The 21,465-nt window shown below is 34.8% G+C and overlaps 1 protein-coding gene across 2 annotated transcripts in view; it reads right to left on the bottom strand.

Annotated features, from left to right (window-relative positions):
• The window catches only part of STXBP5L (syntaxin binding protein 5L), a 378,355-nt gene that overhangs the window by 23,160 nt on the left and 333,730 nt on the right, over positions 1–21,465 (bottom strand). For both annotated transcript variants that reach the window (XM_024769286.1, XM_024769287.1), the window contains one exon: positions 1,594–1,764. In XM_024769286.1, the coding sequence (XP_024625054.1) occupies positions 1,594–1,764 (171 nt within the window). The remainder of the gene's footprint in view (positions 1–1,593; positions 1,765–21,465) is intronic.

Raw genomic sequence — 21,465 nt, 5'->3', positions numbered from 1 at the left:
TAGACAATGCCACCCCACCAATAATCTTTCTGAGAGGGCTTCAGCCCACTTAAAGGAAACAAGGTGGTTTCAGGTTCTCCTGCTCATCAACTCTTACACATGTGTAACACTCCAACAAGCAGAAACTCACCACCTCAGGTAAATATTAGGAAGGTTGTATTTTTCATATAATCACTCCAGAGTACAAGTTCCTCATATTCCTCTTTTTACTGCCTTCCCTCTCCTTTCCTTTTTGATAGGTATAAGTGTGACTCATTTTTATAAAAAGAGATAATATAATATATAAATAAAATAATACACAATAAAACCAAATATAAGTTCCCCAGACTATCCCTTTTTCTACAAACCAAAATATAATATTCCTAATTTCCCCCTTCTATCCCTTAGCAAGTTTATACAAATAATTGTTTGTAATAGAATTTAGATCTGAGAGGGAGCTTGGATATAATCTATATATTTTACAGATTTGGAGACAGAGACATAGAGTTAAGTAATTTTCCCAGAATCAACAAGTTAGAGGCAGAAAAGTCTAAAACTCAAAATTCCCAATTCAATTCAGTGATTAAAAGTACTACTTCCTTTATAACCTTTACATTTTGCTTCCATTATAACATTCCTAGCTAATGTTTCTAAGTTGCTATTCATAGGCACCTGTGAGAGAAGATCATCTGGACCAAATTTAGTATGGCATAGTGTTAAAGGAAAAAACTAAAAATTCTCTTTTTTTACTTGGCCAAGCTGCATGGCATGTGGGATCTTAGTTCCCCAACCAGGGATCGAACCCACGCTCCCTCCAGTGGAAGTGCAGAGCCTTAACCACTGGACCACCAGGGAAGTCCCTAAAAATTTTATTTTAAAAATTTGAAGAATAATATAGATCATTACTACCAAGTTTTTTGAGGGGTGGTAATGGTGAATTACTTTATAGCATAGAATTACCATAGCATATTCCTAAGATTATTTTTTCCTATTTCTAGTCCCAAAGCTTTTTATCAGCAAGACAATAGCAGCAGTTACAGGACACTCCCGTGTGTGTGTGTGTGTGTGTGTGTGTGTGTGTGTGTGTGTGTGTGTGTCTTAATTTTAGGCCTTCTGGCTCTTGTACTTTACTCCCTGCCCCTAACAGTAATTCCATAAGTAAGCAAATAATCCTCCCTTTTTTAAACATATGAAGATGAGATTGCAAACTTTAGAATTTAATGTCTTCCCTTTTTCTTGGTCACATTCACTTAACAGTTGAGGAAACTAAGGTTATAAGACATTAAATAACTACAGATAGAGACACTAAGAGGCTTACCATTGAGATGGAAAGAAACTGGGAGTGCAGATTAAGACATAGGTCTCACTTTGTACAGAGGAGGTGAAAGCCTACTCATAAACAGCCATTCTGGTTTTAGAGATGAAAGAGGTGTAGTGAGGAATGGATTTGGAGTCATGGCCACGGCTCAGCCAGGTTCTCAGCTGCTCACTGTCTAGTTGACCATAGTTTTTCAGATCTTTCACACCTGGCCACCATCCCTTATCCTCCAGCTCCTGTTACTGTGGTATGTCAAATTTTAATTGTATCCACAAAAATTTGTATGTTTAACCTACCTTCTGTTGTAACTGGCAAAGAAATCTCCATGCAAGCAGCTGACTGTGCTTTTCGAAATGGTGGTCTTCCAGGACCCCAGCGATTTACTTTTGAAACATCAGCACTAGAAAGACGTTTTCCAGAACTGCAACTCTGAGAAGTTGGACTTGTGCAGTGTCCATTTACATGATCTGTACCAAGAGGAAGAAGGCAGCATAAATATCATAATTAAATCTTAATATAAAGGAATCTAAGTGTGTAGATTAATAAATGAAGAGAATTCCTTTTTTCAAAACATATAAAGATGGCCAAGTCCATGCTATTTTAGTATTTAGTCACAATTTCAATTTTTGCCAAAGTATTTAGCCAAATTTTTCATATTTATTAAATATAAGATTCGTTTTTAAAATTTGACTAGTTAACATAGTTTAAAATTTATTCTATGTCCTCATTATGTATTCTGCCATTTAATAGCAATACAAAATAGGTTATAGTATTAGACTTTTTTTTGCATAATTTTTTTTTTTTTTTTTGCGGTACGCGGGCCTCTCACTGTTGTGGCCTCTCCCGTTGCGGAGCACAGGCTCCGGACGCGCAGGCTCAGTGGCCATGGCTCACGGGCCCAGCTGCTCCATGGCATGTGGGATCTTCCTGGACCGGGGCACGAACCCGTGTCCCCTGCATCGGCAGGCAGACCTTCAACCACTGCGCCACCAGGGAAGCCCTGTTTTACTATTTTTTAAAAATGAGTTAACATTTATTGAATACTTAAATGCTAGGTATTTTATACACATTATTCATTTAATCTTCACAACAACTATGCAAAGTAGCTGCCTTATTATCCTGATTTTTGCAGATGAGGAAAATGAAGGTCAGAAAAAAGGGTTCAGAAAATCATCTAATATTACATAAGTAGTATTCATGGAGGCAGGATTCTAATCCAGATTTTTCTCACTTAGTGTCTGTATGCTTAAAAACTAGGCCACAGGGTCAGCTAAAATATTTGGTAAGGAGTAGCAATTTTGATGGCATATTTAGTAGGGTTTAGGAGTAGCCTGTATAATGTACATTGAGATCCAAGCCCTTTGGGACCAGTCATCTTCCATATTAACATAGATCTCTGAAATCAGATTTCCTGAATGGACAGGCACAAATATCACACGATGAGTTAGCTAGGGGGAAGCAGAAGTCAAGAGCTCTAGCCCTCCTTTGCTAACAAATCTAGTCTTATAAATAGGAAGAACACTGAGGGCAATAGCTGCCAGTAACAAAGACTTAGAGTGACTACTTTGGAGGTACAAATTGCCCCCCTCTGGGCATACCAGTTAGGAAAAGTTGCCCCTTCCACAGGTGTGAAGCCTTGTTCTAGGGCTTATCCAGAGTAATGTGGGATGGATTACAGTCCTCTTCATGCTCTCTTATCTAGGTACAAAAGTATATAGCAGAGCTCTGAGAACAGTAAAATTTGTTCACTTAGCCAGGACTCTGGACTTGCTAAGCCAAGGTCCCTGCCTATCTATTACCATCATTTGGTGGCTGTTTCATGTGAATATTGTTTCATTTGAGCTCATAATAGGGCAGTATCAATTATTAGATTACTCAATATGCTGGTCTTTTTACCCCCTACCCACTGTATGGCCACATTTTCTCCAGCTCCTCATGATTGACTCATGAGGTCTGGCTGAAATTACTATACATGGGTAGCCCAGAGTTTTTGGCCATATTCTTCTGTTTTCAATAGGGCTGATTAACTTAAAGGATTTTTTTTTGTTGTTAAAAGTTTTTAAATATATGGAAGTTAATTTGCTTTAATTTTTTTAAAACCACAGTCAATATTCAAGATAGATATGAATAGATACAAAACACTTATAAAGAAATTTGGTTATAGCCCAGACACAGTCATTCTGGAAATTTATGATAAAGAAATAATGCTAAATACAAAAGAGAAACAAAAACCTCTATTGATAAAATTATTCAGTATAGTTTAAGTTACAGATAAAAATTGGAAACCAGCTCTCCTTTACAATTTAGCATAAACTTTTAGGTACATTGTGGTATATATTACATAATAGAGTATTATAATCTTTAAAAATGTTTCTGAAATGCTTGTTGAAACTTATAAAATATCTATGATGTGTTTCGCTTAGCTCTTGTTGCATAAAAACCACTCCAAATGTTAATAATGTAAAATAACAATCATTTTATTATGCTTACAGATTCTGTAGGCAAGGACTTAGACTAAGGCAAGGTGAGGATATTATATCCATGATGTCTGTGGCATTAGTCAGGAATGCTTGATGGCTGAGGGCTTGGAATCTTTTTGAGGCTTTTTTTTTTTTTAAGAAGATGTTGGGGGTTAGGAGTTTATTAATTATTTATTTTTGCTGTGTTGGGTCTTTGTTTCTGTGCGAGGGCTTTCTCTAGTTGGGGCAAGTGGGGGCCACTCTTCATCGCGGTGCGCAGGCCTCTCACTATCGTGGCCTCTTGTTGCAGAGCACAGGCTCCAGACGCGCAGGCTCAGTAGTTGTGGCTCACAGGCCCAGTTGCTCCGCGGCATGTGGGATCCTCCCAGACCAGGGCTCGAACCTGTGTCCCCTGCATTAGCAGGCAGATTCTCAACCACTGCGCCACCAGGGAAGCCCCTTTTGGAGGCTTCTTTACTCACATGGCTTGGGCTAGAATGATGCAAATGTTGAGCTCAGTTGGGACTGTCAATGGTGGCTTCTTTAGAAGGCTTGGGCTTCCTCATAGCATGGTGGCCTTTTTTACATAGTGGCTCAGGGCTTCAAAATGTCTGGCAAGTGATTTTGAAAATGGGATGGAAGCGATTTTTATGCTGCTTTGGTGTTATTGCAATGGAGATTTTACTTTGTTTTTGGAAGCAACATTCCAGTGTCCAGTCACAAGCTTTCTGTATGTCAAGAGGCAGTTGTAGTAGAATGCTGATCTTATAACAATGTGCTCTTCAGTTCAACAATTGATTGGCAGTAGTCTTCTGATTCTGTTTCTAACAGTAGCAAAGTTGTCTGCTTCCCTGGTATGTCTGTTTTGTGGCCTTATTCTGAAAGTCATACCTGTAGGCCAAGCTTAGAGTTTACATCTCCATCTTTCAATGACTTGATAAGCACCTAGTTTCTTATATTAAGTCACTTTCTGCATAATATAAATGGAATGGTTTGTTTCCTACAACTGCTTCCTGATTACAATGATGTTTTATCTCAGCTGTAGTGCTCTATGCCATTTAGAGAAAATTCAACATTCTAAAAAATTCAACCTTAAAACAATAAGCAGATTAGAGCAAATGGGAAATTGTTATTCTTTATTTTACAGAAAGATTCTCAAATCTAAAAAAATTACAAGTTTCTTTAAATTAGCTGATTCTCTTGTATCTTTAAATCAGTATTTGATTTAGTGTATATATTATATAGAGTAAGGTACAATAGTGATTTACTGAAAAATGGCTTATTGACTCCAGTTGAAATTGTTTTTAACGTAGTCCTTGCCAAAGCTTTATAGTAGTATGTAAATGAAGATTTAATTTAATACTTGGTACACTAGTCTTGTTAAACTTTTTAATATACCATACAATTCCTAGAAAATGAAAATTAGTATTATGCCTATGCCACAGAGGGTGATTCTACGGTGAAATAAATGTTCAACATAATACTAAATCAAAATAAGTATTGGATTTTAAAATTCATGAAAACAAATGAAATAAAAAGGCTTTGCTTTGAACTATATAAAATGTAGCCAGTATCAAACAGTTAGTTAAAATATATGAAAACCCACATAACTTTACCCTTGCTTATTTTTATAGTTCAGAGGTAACTCTTCTTTCCCTCCCTCCCTTATTATTTTTTTGATTTGAATTTTATTTTATTTATTTTTTTATACAGTAGGTTCTTATTAGTTATCTATTTTATACATATTAGTGTATATATGTCAATCCCAATCTCCCAATTCATCACACCACCACCCCAATACCTCTGCCCATTTTTAAAATCAGATTGTTTGATTTTTGTTACTGAGTTGTATGACCTCTTTATATAGTTTGAATATTATCCCTTATAAGATATATGATTTGCAAAATTTTTCTCCCATTCTGTAGGGTGACTTTTCATTTATTGATGGTTTCATTTGTTGTGCAGAAGCTTTTTTAGTTTGATGTAGTTTAATTTTGCTTTTAGTGTCAAATCCAAAAAAAATAATGCTAAGACTCATGTCAAAGAGCATATTGCCTATGTTTTCTTCTAGAAGTTTTAAGGTTTCAGGTCTTACATTCAAGTCTTTAATCCATTTTGAGTTGCTTTTCTGTATGGTGTAAAACAGAGGTTAAGTTTCATTCTTTTGGCATGTGGCTGTCCAGTTTTCCTAGCACCAGAATATTTTGAAACAGAATACTTTCCCTATTGTATACTCTTGGCTTCTTTGTTGTAAATCAATTGACCATATATGCATGAATTTATTTCTGGGATCTCTCTTCTGTTCCATTGATCTGTGTCTGTTTTTGTGCCAATACCATATTGGTTTGATTGCTATAACTTTGTAACAGTTTGAAACCAGAAAATGTGATGCCTCTAGCTTTGTTCTTCTTTCGCAAGATTGCTTTGACTCTTTGGGGTCCTTCGTGGTTCCATACAAATTTTAGGATTGTTCTATTTCTGTGAAAAATACCACTGGAATTTTCATAGGGGGTTGCATTAAATCTGTATGGACGTTTAAAAAATATTAATTTTTCCAATCCATGAGCACAGAATATCTTTCCATTTATTTGTGTTTTATTCAGTTTCTTTCATTAACATCTTATTTTCAGTGTCTAGATCTTTCAACTCCCTGGTAAAATCTATTCCTGGATATTTTATTCTTTTCTTAATTTCTCTGATAATTTGTTGTTGGTGTATAGAAAGGTAATTGACTTTTTTGTTTGTTTGTTGCGGTATGCGGGCCTCTCACTGTTGTGGCCTCTCCCATTGCGGAGCACAGGCTCCAGACGCACAGGCTCAGTGGCCATGACTCACGGGCCCAGCCGCTCTGCAGCATGTGGGATCTTCCCGGACTGGGGCACGAACCTGTGTCCCCTGCATCGGCAGGTGGACTCTCAACCACTATGCCACCAGGGAAGCCTGCAATTGACTTTTATATATTGATTTTCTATCTTGGAATTTTGCTGAATTTGTTGATTAGTTCTAACAGTTTTTGGTGGAGTCTTTGTGGTTTTCTATAAAGATTATGTCATCTGCAAATAGAGAAAGTTTTACTTCTTCTATTCTGATTTGGATGCCCTTTATATTTCTTGCCTTATTGCTCTGGCTAGAACTTCCAGTATTATGTTAAATGAAAGTGGCAAGAATGGGCATCCTTGTCTTATTCCTGATCTTGGAGGAAAAGCTTTCAGCTTTTCACTTCTAAGTACGGTGTTAGTTGTGGCCTTGTCAATTTATGGTCTTCAGTATGTGTTGAGGCACATTCCCTCTATGCTCTCTTGGTTGTGAATTTTTATTAAAAACAGATACTGAATTTTGTCAAACGTTTTTCCTGCATCTATCAAGATGATCATATAATTTTTATTCATTTTGTTAATATATATCACATTAATTTGCATATGTTGAAACATCCTTTCATCCCTGGAATAAATTCTACTTGATCATAAGATCCTCTTAATGTACTGCTGAATTTGGTTTGATAATATTTTGTTGAGGATTTTGTATCTATGTTCATCAGTGATATTAGCCTGTTATTTTCTTCTCTTGTAGTGTCCTTTTCTGGTTTTGGTATCAGGGTAATATTGGCCTTGTAAAATGAGTTTGGAAGTGTTCCCTCCTCTTTATTTTTTGGAAGAATTTGAGAAGGAGTGTTATTAATTCTTTTAATGTTTGGTAGAATTGACCAGTGAAGAGGTGTTTGATTACTAATTTAATCTCTTTACTAGTAACTGGTCTGTTCAGATTTTGTATTTCTTCATGACTTGGTCCCAGGAGGTTGTATCTAAGAATTGATCTATTTCTTCTAGGTTCTCCAATTTGTTGGCATACAATTTTTCATAGTAGAATGTTACGATTCTTTGTGTTTTTGTGGTACCAGTTGTAACGTCTCCTCTTTCATTTCTGACTATTTATTTTAGTCCTCTCTTCTTTGAATCTGGCTAAAGGTTTGTATATTTTGTATTTTCAAAAACCAGCTCTTTGATCTTTTCTACTGTCTTTTTAGTCTCTATTGCATTTATTTCTGTTCTGATCGTTATTTCCTTCCTTCTACTAATTTTGGGCTTCATTTGTCCTTCTTTTTTCCAGTTCCTGAGGTATATTGGGTTGAGATTTTGTTTCTTAATGTAGGCATTTATCACTATGAACTTCCCTCTTAGAACTGCTTTTGCTGCATACCATAAGTTTTGTTATATTGTATTTCCATTTTCATTCGTGTCAAGAGATTTTTAATTTTTCTTTTGATTTCTTATTTAACACATTAGTTGATTTTCTGTCTGGATGAACTGTCATTTGATGAAATTGGGATATTCCCCTACTATTTCTACTGTTGTCTATTTCTGCCTCTATAACTCTTAATATTTATTTATTTATTTTTAAGTTGGGCTGGCCAAAAAGTTCATTCAGGTTTTTCCATAAGCTGTTACAGGAAAACCCAAATGAACTATTTGGCCAACCCAATAAATCCATTCAGCCACTCTTTGTCTTTTCATTGAATAATTTAGTCCATTTGTATTTAGAGGAACTATTGATATGTATGAACTTACTGCCATTTTGTTAATTGTTTTCTGGCTGTTTATAAGTGCTGTTTCTTTCTTTTCTTGCTCTCTTCCTTTGTGATTGGATGCTTTCCTGTAGTGGTATGATTAGATTTCCTTTCTCTTTTATGTATGTAAGTTTTTGCTTTGTGGTTATCATGAGGCTTATATAAACCATTATTTTAATTCCTTAAAACTTGATGTATTTTTTGACACATAACATTGTACCTCTGTGTCCATGGGTTCCACATCCATGGATTCAACCAACCACAGAACCCTCAGGTATGGAGGGCCAACCATACTATGACATTTTATAGAAAGGACTTGAGCATCTGCAGATTCTGGTATCAGCATGGAGTCCTAGAACCAATCCCCCAATGATACCAAGGAACAACTGTATTAGTTTTAGGTATACAAATATATTTATAACAGTCTATTTTAAGTTCATAACAACTTAAGTTCAAATGCATTCTGAAGCTGTACATTTTTACCCTCCCTCCCAAATTTTGTATTTTTGGCATCACAATTTACATCTTTTTATCTTGTGTATCCTTTAAGAAATTATTTTAGCTATAGTTATTTTTACTACTTTTGTCTTTTAGCCTTCATACTAGATTTATAACTGATTTACCCACCTCCATTACAACATTAGGTTATTCTTAATTCTACTATATATTTACTTAGTGAGATTTATACTTTCATATGTTTTCCTGTTACTAATTAACACCCTTTTGTTTCAAATTAAAGAAATCCCTTTAATAATTTTTTCAAGGCCAGTCTAGTGGTGATGAACTCTTTCTGCTTTTGCTTGTTTGGAAACTCTTTATCTCTACTTCAATTCTGAAGAACAACTTTTCTGGGTAGAGGTTACTTATTTGGCAGTTTTTTTTTCTTCTTTTAGCACTTTGAATATATCATGCCACTCCATGATGACCTACAAATTTTCTGCTAATCTGCTAATAGTCTTATGGGAAATTCCATTGTAGATAACAAGTTGTTTTTCTCTTGTTACTTGTAAGATTCTGTCCTTGTCTTTAACTTTGGACAATTATGTGTCTTGATATAGGTCTCTTTGGATTTATCTTATTTTGAACTTTCTGGGCTTCCTAGATCTAGATGTCTGTTTCCTTCCCCAGATTATGGAAGTTTTCAGCCAGTATTTCTTCAAATAAGTTTCTTCCTTTTCTCTTTCTCCTCCATCTGGGATCCCTATAATGCAAATGCTGGTCCACTGGATGTTGTCCTGTAAGTCCCCTAAGTAATCTTCACTCTCTTTTTTTTTTCTGATTGTATGTAATCCACTCTCCTGTCTTACAGTTCACTGATCCTTTTTCTGCTCCATCCAGTCTACTGTTGAATGCCTCTATTTTTCTGTGCAGTTATTGTATTCTTCAGGTTTGTGATTTCTTTTTGGTACTTTCATATATTTTCTATCTCTTTGTTTAAATTCATTGTTCAATGCATTGTTCTTATTTTGAACACTTTATCAGGTAAGTCACTTATCTCTGTTTCACTAAGTTCTGTTTCTGGAGTTTACCTTTTTCTTTTGTTTGGATTATGTTCCTGCTTCTTTGTTTTCCTTGTGTTGGTTTCTACACAATAGACAAAACTGTGGCCTCCCCCAGGCTTGATGGAGTGGCATTTTATAGGAGGTGACCCTTAGCATTCAGCCTGGCATGAGCTCTTGGTAGTCTCTAAATCCTTTGTGATTGTCTAAGCTCATTTTTGTTCTTAGTGGATCCCAGTATTTGAGAGTATGCCAAGACCTGTTTCCGCATGGGTATTTTCTCATTCATCCAATGTTTAGAAGTTAATCAGCTACTTCTGGACATCTTTCAGAGGAAATTGCTCCATTTAGAGCTTTAGATTTGGTGTATCAGTGGGAGGAGGTGAGTTCAAAAGTCTGCTATGTTGTCATCTTGGACCATAACTTGAAATAACAAAAAATTGTAACATTAAAACACCAGTATATCCTGATTGATGATGAAGAAGCAAACTGACACCTTACCCTGCACAATATAAGTAAGTGTTCACTTCAAGTCCCATGTTAAGAGTGGGAAGAGTGTGTGTGTGTGGGTGAACCCAGAGTGTATGCTGAGAAACAAATAAGAAAGAAGTTAGTCTATCTAAATAGTCTCCAAAGAGATGAAATCTTGAGTTGCTAAATTGCTCATTGCTTAACAAAATGTTGTAATTCCTGAAATTTGCAAAACTAATGTCTAAAGATATAATAATCATGTGGCTAAAATCATCCCCCCTCTCCCAGTATGAACAAATTTACCTCAACTTTGAAAAAGCTTATGAGTTTTTTGTTTCTTTGAAACACCTGCTGTAATTTACATTCAGTGAGCCAGTTCTTCAAATTCTGAACTTCCTTGTAAAACACTTGCAAACCAATAATCCCTTCTTAATGTTTTTGTGTCTGAATATTCCTTTCACAATGAACTTTACATACAGTATATATTTTCTAAGTCATGTGAAAACTTATAAGGAATAATTTGAATCTATTCCTTTTGAGGGGGAAATATCCTAATACGTTGAGTTTAAATTATTTGGTTAAAAAGATTAAGACTGAGTTTTATTATTGTATATACTATGCAATGTTATGCTCTAACAGTGTTCTCTGGATACTGTAGTATCCACCTCCAATTTACTTTTCTTTAAAATAACTTTTAATTTTAAAATTTTAGCTTAATTCCCTCAGAGTCCCACCTCCCATTTAGACAGAGTGTTAACATTTTCTTTGAGTATCCTTCCAGAATTAATCATTTTTCAAAAGAAGTAGAAGCACATTTCACAATATTTTGTACCTTAATATTTTTTCCATTTCACACTGTGCCTTGGAGACCATTCTACATAGATATACATAATTGTTTTTAGTATAGTATAATAGTTTACATAGGGACAAAGTATCCATTTTTAGGGCTATATAACAATTAATTTGACTATTTTCTTATTAATAAACATTAGGCTTTCAGCCTTTATTATTTCAAAACAAACTTTAATGACCGTAGTAATACTTCTTTGTACACATGCATGATTATATCTGTAGAATGAATTCTCAGAATTGAAATTGCTTAGAAAAAGAATATGCATTTTAAGTTTTGATTGCAAATGGTTTCCAAAAATGGTTAACCAATTTACATTCACACCAACAGTATATGAGAACTCCAGTCTCCCAACATCTTCACTAACATTTTGCTTTATACAATTCTTTGATATTTGTTGATCTAATAGGAAAAATACTGTTTTAATATTCATTTCTTTAATAATGAGTGTTGGACACCTTTTTATTCTAAAGACATTTATATTTCTTTGTGAACTACCAGTACTTAACCTTTGTAAATTTGTCCAGTGTTTTCTTCCATTTCTTGTTTATGTATGAGCACTTTGCACATTATAGAAACTAGTCTTATCTGTCAAGTTATTGCAGACTGTCATTTGTATTTTTTCTATATTTTTATATAATCAAATTTATCAACTTTTTTGTTTTGTTTTTACATGGGTATTGAATTTTATGCCATCTTTAGCAAAGCCTAAATATTTCTCATGTTTTCTTCTAGCACTTTTCATGGTTTTTCTCTATACATTTATATTTTTATCATCTAGAATTTATTTTGGCTTAAGGAGATTACTTTTCTGATGCCCAGTTACTCATCCCCAAAACATTTATTAAATGACCTATCTTTATTTATTGAATGGCCTACCTGATTTTCAAGACTACTTATTTACAATGACAAAATTTATGTATGCATTTGTGTCTCTTTCTGGATTTTCTGCTTTGTTCTACTGACTGAACTTTCTATACATCAGTACCAAAATTGGTATAATTATTAGTAGATACATAATATATTTTAAACAGTAATTTAATACTGTATTTAACTATCTGGTGGGGCTAGACCAGATAGTTATGACTTGTTTTTCAGAATTTTCCTGGCTATCTTACATGTCGACATTTTCAGATGAATTTTAAAATCACCTTTTACTCCTCTGAAAAATCAGTAGATTTTTCTACTGTTATTTTCAGTAGAATTATTTATTTCTAAAGTATAAAACGTACACCAATTTCAAGTCTTCTTATCCAAAAGGAAGAAAGCAATGTATGTCTTATCATTAATTCAAGTCCTTTAAATGTTCTTTAGTAGAGGTTAAAATCATTTTCACATAGATCCTATGGATTCAAGTTTATTACTACATATTATCTTTTTGATAGCATTATAAATGTGGTTTTCCCCATTTTAAAGTTGACGTTTGTTTATTTACTACTGGAGTATGAATCTGTAATCAGCCACATCACTGAATACTCACTCTATTTTTATTAGTTTTCAGTTGATTCTCTTGAGATTTCAGGTATAAAATTTTATCCCCTGTAAGTATAATACTTTTTATTGCATTCTTTTGAATACATATACATAATATATCTTTCCTTTATATAATTTCATTGGCTAGAACTTAAAATGTAAGCTAACAGTCTACAGATGGCAAACTCTTAATTTTTGGATGTCTGAACAAGTCATTGCTCCCCCTCATTCTTGGATGATAGATTCTTATTTGATAATTACATTCCTCAGCACAGGTTGAGATATAATTGACATACTGCACATATTTAAAATTGACAACCACTAATCTGTTCTTAATCTCACAGTAAAAATAACAAATATATCCATCACCTCTGGTCAGTTTCCTCATTTCTATTTGTAATCCCTCTATCCTGCCTCTCCCCATTGGCACTCTACTCTCAACAACCACTGATGTACTTTCTGTTACTATACATTAATTTACATTTCATAGAACTTTATATTAGAGCATCATACAACTTATACTTGATTTTGTCTGGCTTCTTTTACTCACTATGATTAGTTTGAGATTCCACCATGTTGTTGTATGTATTAAGAGCTCATTTCTTTTTATCGCTGAGGAGTATTTGACTGTATGGATATGCCACAATTTGCTTAACTATTTACCTGCTGATGAATATTTGGGGTGTTTCCAGTCATCAATTATCTTTTAAAGAGATTTACAAACTAAGTAAGTAATTGTTTTTACTTACTCATGCATTTACCATTTCCAGTGCTCTTCATTTCTGTGTAGATCTAGATTTCCCTCTGGTATTATTTTCCTTTCTTTCCAGAAGGACTTCCTATAATATTTCTTGTAGTGCTGATTTTCTAGTGCTGGATTCTTTTAGCTTTTGGGTCTGTAATATATTTTACCTTCACTTTTCAATATTTTGTCAAGTACAGAAATGTAGATTGACAGTTTCTTTCAGTACTTTAAATATGTTCTTCCACTGTCTTCTAGCTTGTATAATTTGAGGAGCAGTCTGCTGTTATTTGTTCCTCTATATGTTAATATATATATATATATATATATTTGGCTGGCTGGTTTTTTATGACTTGATTATGATGTGCTTTGGTGTAATTTTCTTCATGTTTCTTATGCTTGAAGTTCATTGAATTTTTTTGATCTGTGGATTTACATGTTCATCAAATTAGAAAGATTCTTGGCATTACTTTTTCAAACATTTTTTCTGTCCCATCATTTCTTTCCTCTCCTAGGAATCCTATTGCATGTTTATTAGGCAACTTGAGGTTGAACAATAGATTGCTCATTCTCTGTTCACTGATTTTGCTCTTTTTCTTCCTTTGTGTCATTTTGGATGGTAAATCTTTGATTTCAACAATGTTTTCTTTTTCAGTGTCAATTCTGATGTTAATCCCATCCAGTGTATATTTCATCTCATATGTATTTTTCACTTCTAGAAGTTTAATTCAGGTCTTTTTTATATTTTCCATGTCTCTTCTTAACATGCTGGTGCTTTCCTCTATCTCCTTGAATATATGAGGTACAGATCTTCGAGTTATGAGGGGGTTAAGTCCCAATAAAGCCATCATAAATTGAATATATCCTATGTCGAAAATGCATTTAACACACCTAACCTACCAAACATCATAGCTTAGCCTAGCCTACCTTAAATATGCTCAGAACACTTATATTAGCCTACAGTTGGGCAAAATAATTTAACACGAAGCCTATTTTATAATAAAGTGTTGAATATCTCATGTAATTTATTGAATACTATGCTGACAGTAAAAACAAAATGTTTGTATGGGCACTGAATGATTAGAAGTGTATCAGTCGTTAACCCTCACGATCATGTGGTTGACTGGGAGCTGTGGCTCACTGTTGCTGCCCAGCATCACAAGAGAGTATTGTACTGCGTATTTCTAACCTGGGAAGAGATCAGAATTCAAAATTTGAAGTATGGTTTCTACTGAATGTGTATTGCATTTGCATCATCATAAAGTTGAAAAATTGTAAGTTGAACCATTGTAAGTCAAAGATCATCTGTATATTTACAATAGCTGATTTAATGTCCTTGTCCACTAATTTTATCCTATGTGTCACTTCTGGGTCAGTTTCTACTGACTGATATTTTCTTTATCAATTGTATTTTCCATTTATCACGGACTGTATTTTCCTGTTGACATGGTATCATTGCCTGGATGCCTGTGTTATTAAGTGCTATTTGTTTTCTATTCTTTAGATATTGATTTTTGTTCCAGGGCACAGTGTTTTTTAGAAATGGTACAGTTTTTTGCTTTTTATTTTGAAATAAATATATAACCACACCAAGTTCCCAAAAAGTATACAGGATAGCAGTATAGCTTGTGGATAAGTGAAATGAATGGCAGTAGTAATACAAGTAACAGGAGGGAGAAATTAGGAATATTTTGTTATTATAAGATACTTTCACTATCCATGAAGCAGTACAGTATTATTTAAAAGTGGACTTGTATCTGTTGTAAATGTATATTGCAAACTTTAGGGCAACTGCTAAAAAAAAAAGTAAAAAAGAGAAGTATAATTGATAAGCTAAGAAAGGAGAGGAAAAGGAATCATATAAAATGCCCAATTCAAACCATAAAAAGAAGAAACAAGTGGAAGAAGAAAATAGAAACAAAGAAGAAGGGAAATGAATAGAAAGTAACAACTGTGGTAGACATTATTCCAACTATATAACCACTTTAAATGTCAATTGTCTAAATACATCAATTAAAAGACAGACTATCAAAGTGATTCAAAAAATGGGACCCAGGGCTTCCATGGTGGTACAGTGGTTGAGAGTCCGCCTGCCGATGCAGGGGACATGGGTTCGTGCCCCGGTCCAGGAGAATCCCACATGCTGCAGAAGGGCTGGGCCCATGAGCTATGGCCGCTGAGCCTGCGCACCTGGAGCCTGTGCTCCACAGTGGGAGAGGCCACAACAGTGAGAGGCCCGCGTACCGCCAAAAAAAAAAAAAAAAAATGGGACCCAACTTTATGTTGTCCACAAGAAATTTAAGGATACATATATAGATTAAAAGTAAACGGATAGAGAAAGATATACCACCCTAACATTAATTAATAGCTGTATATATATACATATATTTGCTTTAGGATGGTGAGGAACATTGTTAGACCAGTGACCCCATAAGCATTGGCCCAATGCCCCCCATAAGCATTGGCCCGATGCCATACTTCATTTGTTGTGAAATGAGTTCCTTGATGAAAAGTAATGCTATGCAGAATATCATAATAAGGCATTCTGTAAGCCCATGGATAATAGTTCTAGTAGAAGCATTCCATTCAGGGAAGGCAGATCCACATCCAGTGTAAGTGTCTATTCTAGTAAGAACAACATGCTGTTCCTTCCATGATGAAAGTTCAGTGTCATCAACCTGCCACCAGGTAACTGATCACCTGAGACATGGTGCCATATTGGAGACAGTGTTGATTTTTGCTGTTGTCATAATGGGCACTCCACAGTGGTTGTAGTCAAGATGACCTTGGTGAGTGGAAGTCCATGTTGCTGAGCCCATGCATAACCTGCATCCCTGCCACCATGGTTACTCTGTTCATGAGCCCATTTGGCGATGACAGGGTGGCTGGGAAAGAAGCTGACTGGTATCCACAGAATGGGTCGTTCTATCTACTTGAGCGTTAAAATTCTCCCCAGCTGAGGTCACCCTTTGGTAAGCATTCACATGGGACAAAAACCTTCCTATATACTAGCAACAGAATTTGAAATTAAAAGCAATTAACATTTACACTAGTATCCTGAAAAATAAAATACTTAGGTATAAATCTAACAAAGCATGTTATATAAATCTAACAAAATATGTGCATGATCTATATGAGGAAAACTACAAAATTACAAAAATTCCTTACTGATAAAAGAAACTGAAGAACAAATAAATGGAGAAAGATTCCATGTTCATGGATAGGAGGGCTCAATACTGTCAAGCCATCACTTCTTCCCAACTTGATCTATAGATTCAACACAATCCCAATAAAAATTCCAGCAAGTTACTTTGTGGATGTTGACAAACTGATTCTAAAGTTTATATGGAGAGGAGAAAGACCCAGAATACCCAATAGGATACTAAAGGAGAAGAAAAAAGTCTCAGGACTGATGCTACTTGACTTTAAGACTTATTATAAACCTAAAGTAGTGAAGACAGATGATATTGGTAAAAAGATAAATATATCATTGGAATGAAATAGCCTAGAAATAGATTCAACAAATATAGTTAACTGATCCTTGACAAAGGAGCAAAAGCAATACAATGGAGAAAAGATAGTCTTCTCAACAAATGGTACTGGAACAACTAGATATATACATACACAAAAAACAAATCTAGACAGACTTTACACCCTTCACAAAAGTTAACTCAAAATTGATCATAGTCCTAAATGTTAAATAAAAATTGTAAAACTACTAGAAAAGAACATAGGAGAAAATGTAGATGACTTTGGTGTTACATCTAAAAAGACATTATCAAACACAAAGGCACAATCCATGAAAGAAAGATTGGTAAGTTTGACTTCACTAAAATTGAAAACTTCTACTTTGTAAAAGACATTATCAAGAAAATGAGAAGGCAAGCCGCAGACTAGAAGAAAATGGTTGCAAAATATATATCTGATAAAGGACCGTTAACCAAAATACACAAAGAACTCTTAAAATTCAACAAAAAGAAAACAAACAACCTGACTAAAAAATGGGCAAAAGATCTAAACAGATACCACACCAGAAGATAGATGGCAAATGACCACATAAAAATATTTTAAATTTCAAATCAAAACAAGAATGAGAAACCACTACACAGCTATTAGAATGGCAAAAATCTAAGACACTGTCAACACCAAATGCTAGAATGGATGTGTAACAACAGGAACTCTCATTGATGGTGGGAATGCAAAATTGATTGTGGAAAGACAGTTTGCTAGTTTATTAAAAAGCTAAACATAATTTTACCATATGATCAGCAATCATACTCCTTGGTATTTACCCAAAGAGGTTAAACTTATGTCCATACAAAAGCCTGAATGGATAAATAAACTGTGGTACATCCAGACAATGGAATATTATTCAGTGCTGAAAAGAGCTATCAAGCCATGAAAAAAACATAAAGGAAACTTAGTTACATATTACTAAAGGAAGTCAATCTGAACAGACTGCATACTGTGTGATTCCAACTGTATGATAGTCTCAAAAAGGCAAAATTATGGAGACAGTAAAAAGATCTGTGGTTGCTAGCAGTTAAGGGGGAAGGAGGGATGAGCAGGGTGATGCAAGATTTTCAGAGCAATAAAACTATTCTGTATTACACTGTAATGTATTATAATGATGGATACATATCATTATACATATGTTAAAACATCAAGTATAAGCCCTATTGCAAACTATGGATTTGGGGAGATGATGATGTATTCATATAGGTTCATCAGTTATAACAAACGTACCATTCTGGTGGAGGATGTTAAGAGTGGGGAAGGGGCTCGGGGGGGGGGGGGGGGAAGGGGAATACACAATATGTAAAATTGCTTTAAAACATTAATTATATTAAAAATATGAAAAGGGAACCCTCATACACTGTTAGTGGGAATGTAAATTGGTGCAGCCACTGTGGAAAATGGCATGAAGGTTTCTCAAAAAACTAAAAATAGAACTACCATATGAACGAGCAATTCCACTCCTAGGTAGATATCCAAAAAAAACCCAAAACACTAATTTGAAAAGATACATGCACCCCAATGTACATAGCAGCATTATTTACAATTGCTAAGATATGGAAGCAACTTAAGTGTCCATCGAAAGATGAATAGATAAGGAAGATGTTTTACATATATATATATGTATATATGAAACACACCCATGCACACACACAGTGGAATACTACACAGCCATAAAAAATTTTTTCCATTTGCTGCAACATGGTTGGTCTTGGAGGGCATTATGCTAAATGAAGTCAGTCAGACAAAGACAAATACTGTATGATATCACTTATATGTGCAATCTAAAAAATACAACGAACTAGTGAATATAACAAAAAGGAAGCAGACTCAGATACAGAGAACAATCTAGTGGTTACCAGTGGGGAGGTGGGAGGGGCAACATAGGGGTGGGGGAGTGGGTGTTATAAACTATTGGGTGTATGATAGGCTACAAGGATGTATTGTACAATACAGAGGATATAACCAATATTTTGTAATAACTAAATGGGGTATAACCTTTAAAAATTGTATAAAAAGTTAAAATATATATATATATTATTTTTAAAAGTGTACAGGGAGTTTCCATGTACTCTTCACCCATTTCCCCATCACTAATATCTTGCATAACTATAGTTTAAAATCAAAACCAAGATGACATTTGTGCAATTCACAGAGCTTACTCAGATTTGTCAGTTTTAGATGTACTTATTTGTATGTATGTGTAGTTCCATATAATTTTGTCACGTGTCAATTTGGGGAACTACCACTATAATCAAGATTCAAAACTGTTCCATCATCAACAGGATCTCCCATGTTACTTCTTTATAGCCACACTAGTCCTTCCCTCACCCATTCCTAACTTTTGGCAAACACTAATCAGTTTTCCAGCTCTATAATTTTATTTCAAGACTGCTATATAAATGGATTCATATAGTACTTAACCTTTTAAGATCAGCTTTATTTCACTCAGTGCTGTTATCTTGAGATCCATACAAGTTGTGAATATCAACAGTTTGTTCTCTTTTATTGCTGAATAGCATTTAGTGGTATAAGGTGCCACATTTTGTTTAACCATTCACCAGTTGAAGGACATGTGGGTTGTTTCTAGCTTTTGGCTATTACAATTAAAGCTGCTATGAAATCTATATATAAATTTTTGAGTGAAGATCACTTTTCATTGTGTAGAACAGGGGTCCCCAACCCCCAGGTACCAGTCCATGGCCTGTTAGGAACAAGGCCACACAGTAGTAGGTGTGGGGCGGGCGAGCCAGTGAAGCTTCATCTGCCACTCCCCATTGCTCCCCATCCCTCGCATTACTGCCTGAACTATCCCCTCCCCTCATCTGTGGAAAAATTGTTTTTTCCCACGGTTTCCACAAAACCGGTCCCTGGTGCCAAAAAGGCTGGGGACTGCTGCTCTAGAGTAAGTACCCAGGAATGGGATTGTTAGATAATACAGTAATTGTGTTTTAACTTTATAAGAAAATGCCAATCTGTTTTCTACAATGCTTATACCATTTTGCATTCCCACCAGCAGAGTATGAGAGTTTCAGTTGATCTGTGTTATCCTCATCATCACTTCGGTTTGCTAGTATGCTTAATTTTAGCTATTCTAATGCATATTTAGTGGCATTCCATTCTTGTTTAAATTTGCATTCCTCTCGTGGCCAATGATGTTGAATATCTTTTCAAGTGCTTATTTGCCATCTATCTTCTTTGGCAAAGAGTCTTTTCAAGTAGTTTGCCCATTTTTTTTTAAAGGAAATATTTCATTTTGGAATAATTCTACATTTAGAGGAAAGTAGCAAATAGAATACATAAATTTCTCATTCTCCTTTCCCAGTGTCACCTTGGTGCACTACTATTGGCTGAACTCTAGACTTCATTCATATTTCAGCAGTTTTTAAAATTTTTTTCCTACAGTTTTTATTGAGGTGAAATTCATATAAAACCATTTAAAAATGTACAGTTCAGTGGCATTTAGTACACGCACAGTGTTGTGCAACAACTACCACTATATAGCTCCAAAACATTTTCATCACCGCAAAAAACAGCACTGACCCATTAAGCAGTCACTGCCCACTCTACTCTTCCCTAGCCACTGATGACCATCAATCTGCTCTCTGTTTCTAGGAATTTACTTATTCCGCATATTTCATATAAATGGAATCATACAATATGTGGCCTTTTGTCTGGCTTCTTTCACTTCATGTAATGTTTTTGAGGTTCATCTATGTAGCATGTATCAGTAATACCTTTTTAAGATAAAATATTTTAAGATTGTAAAATACACATAAAATTTACCATCTTAACCAATTTTAAGTGTACAACTCAGTGGTATTAAGCACATTTGTACTGTGCACCAGCCATCTCCAGAACTCTTTTCACCTTGTAAAAATGAAACACATTACCCATTAAAAAATAACTCCCCATTTCCCTCTCCCCCAGCTCCTGGCAACCACAATTCTACTTTCTTTATCTATACATATGACTACTCTGGGTACCTCATATAATTGGAATCATACAATTTTTCTCTTTTTGTGACTGGCTGAGTTTATTTAGCATAGTATCCTCAAGGTTCATTCATGTTGTAGCGTACGTCAGAATTTCCTTCCTTTCTAAGGCTGAACAAATTCCACTGTATGTTTTACACATATTTTGTTTATCCATTCATCCACTGATAGACTGTGGATTAGGCTGCTTCCATATTTTAGCTATTGTCAATAATGCGTGTTTTCCATGGCAGCTGTACAATTTCACATTCCCACCAACAGTACACAAGGTTTCTAACTTCTCCACATCCTCGTCAACACATTATTTTCTGGTTTTATTTTTTAATGGTAGCCACCACCTATTGGGTATGAGGTGATATTTCATTGTGGTTTTGATTTGCATTTCCCCGATGATTAGTGAGTTGAAGATCTTTTCATGTGCTTATTGGCCATCTGTATATCTTCTTTGGAGAAATATCTATATAACTCTTTTTCCCATTTTTAAATTGAGTTGTTTGTTATGGAACTTTAGGAGTTCTCTGAATATTCTGGATAGTAGAACCTTATCAGACATACAATTTGTAAATATTTTCCCTGTAGGTGGTCTTTTCACTTTCTCG

The sequence above is a fragment of the Neophocaena asiaeorientalis genome, unplaced genomic scaffold (assembly GCF_003031525.2).
Source record: "Neophocaena asiaeorientalis asiaeorientalis breed wild unplaced genomic scaffold, Neophocaena_asiaeorientalis_V1.1 scaffold671, whole genome shotgun sequence".
Lineage (NCBI taxonomy): Eukaryota > Metazoa > Chordata > Mammalia > Artiodactyla > Phocoenidae > Neophocaena > Neophocaena asiaeorientalis.
The sequence above is the reverse complement of the archived record's forward strand: the minus strand, read 5'-3'. Positions and strand labels throughout refer to the sequence as shown.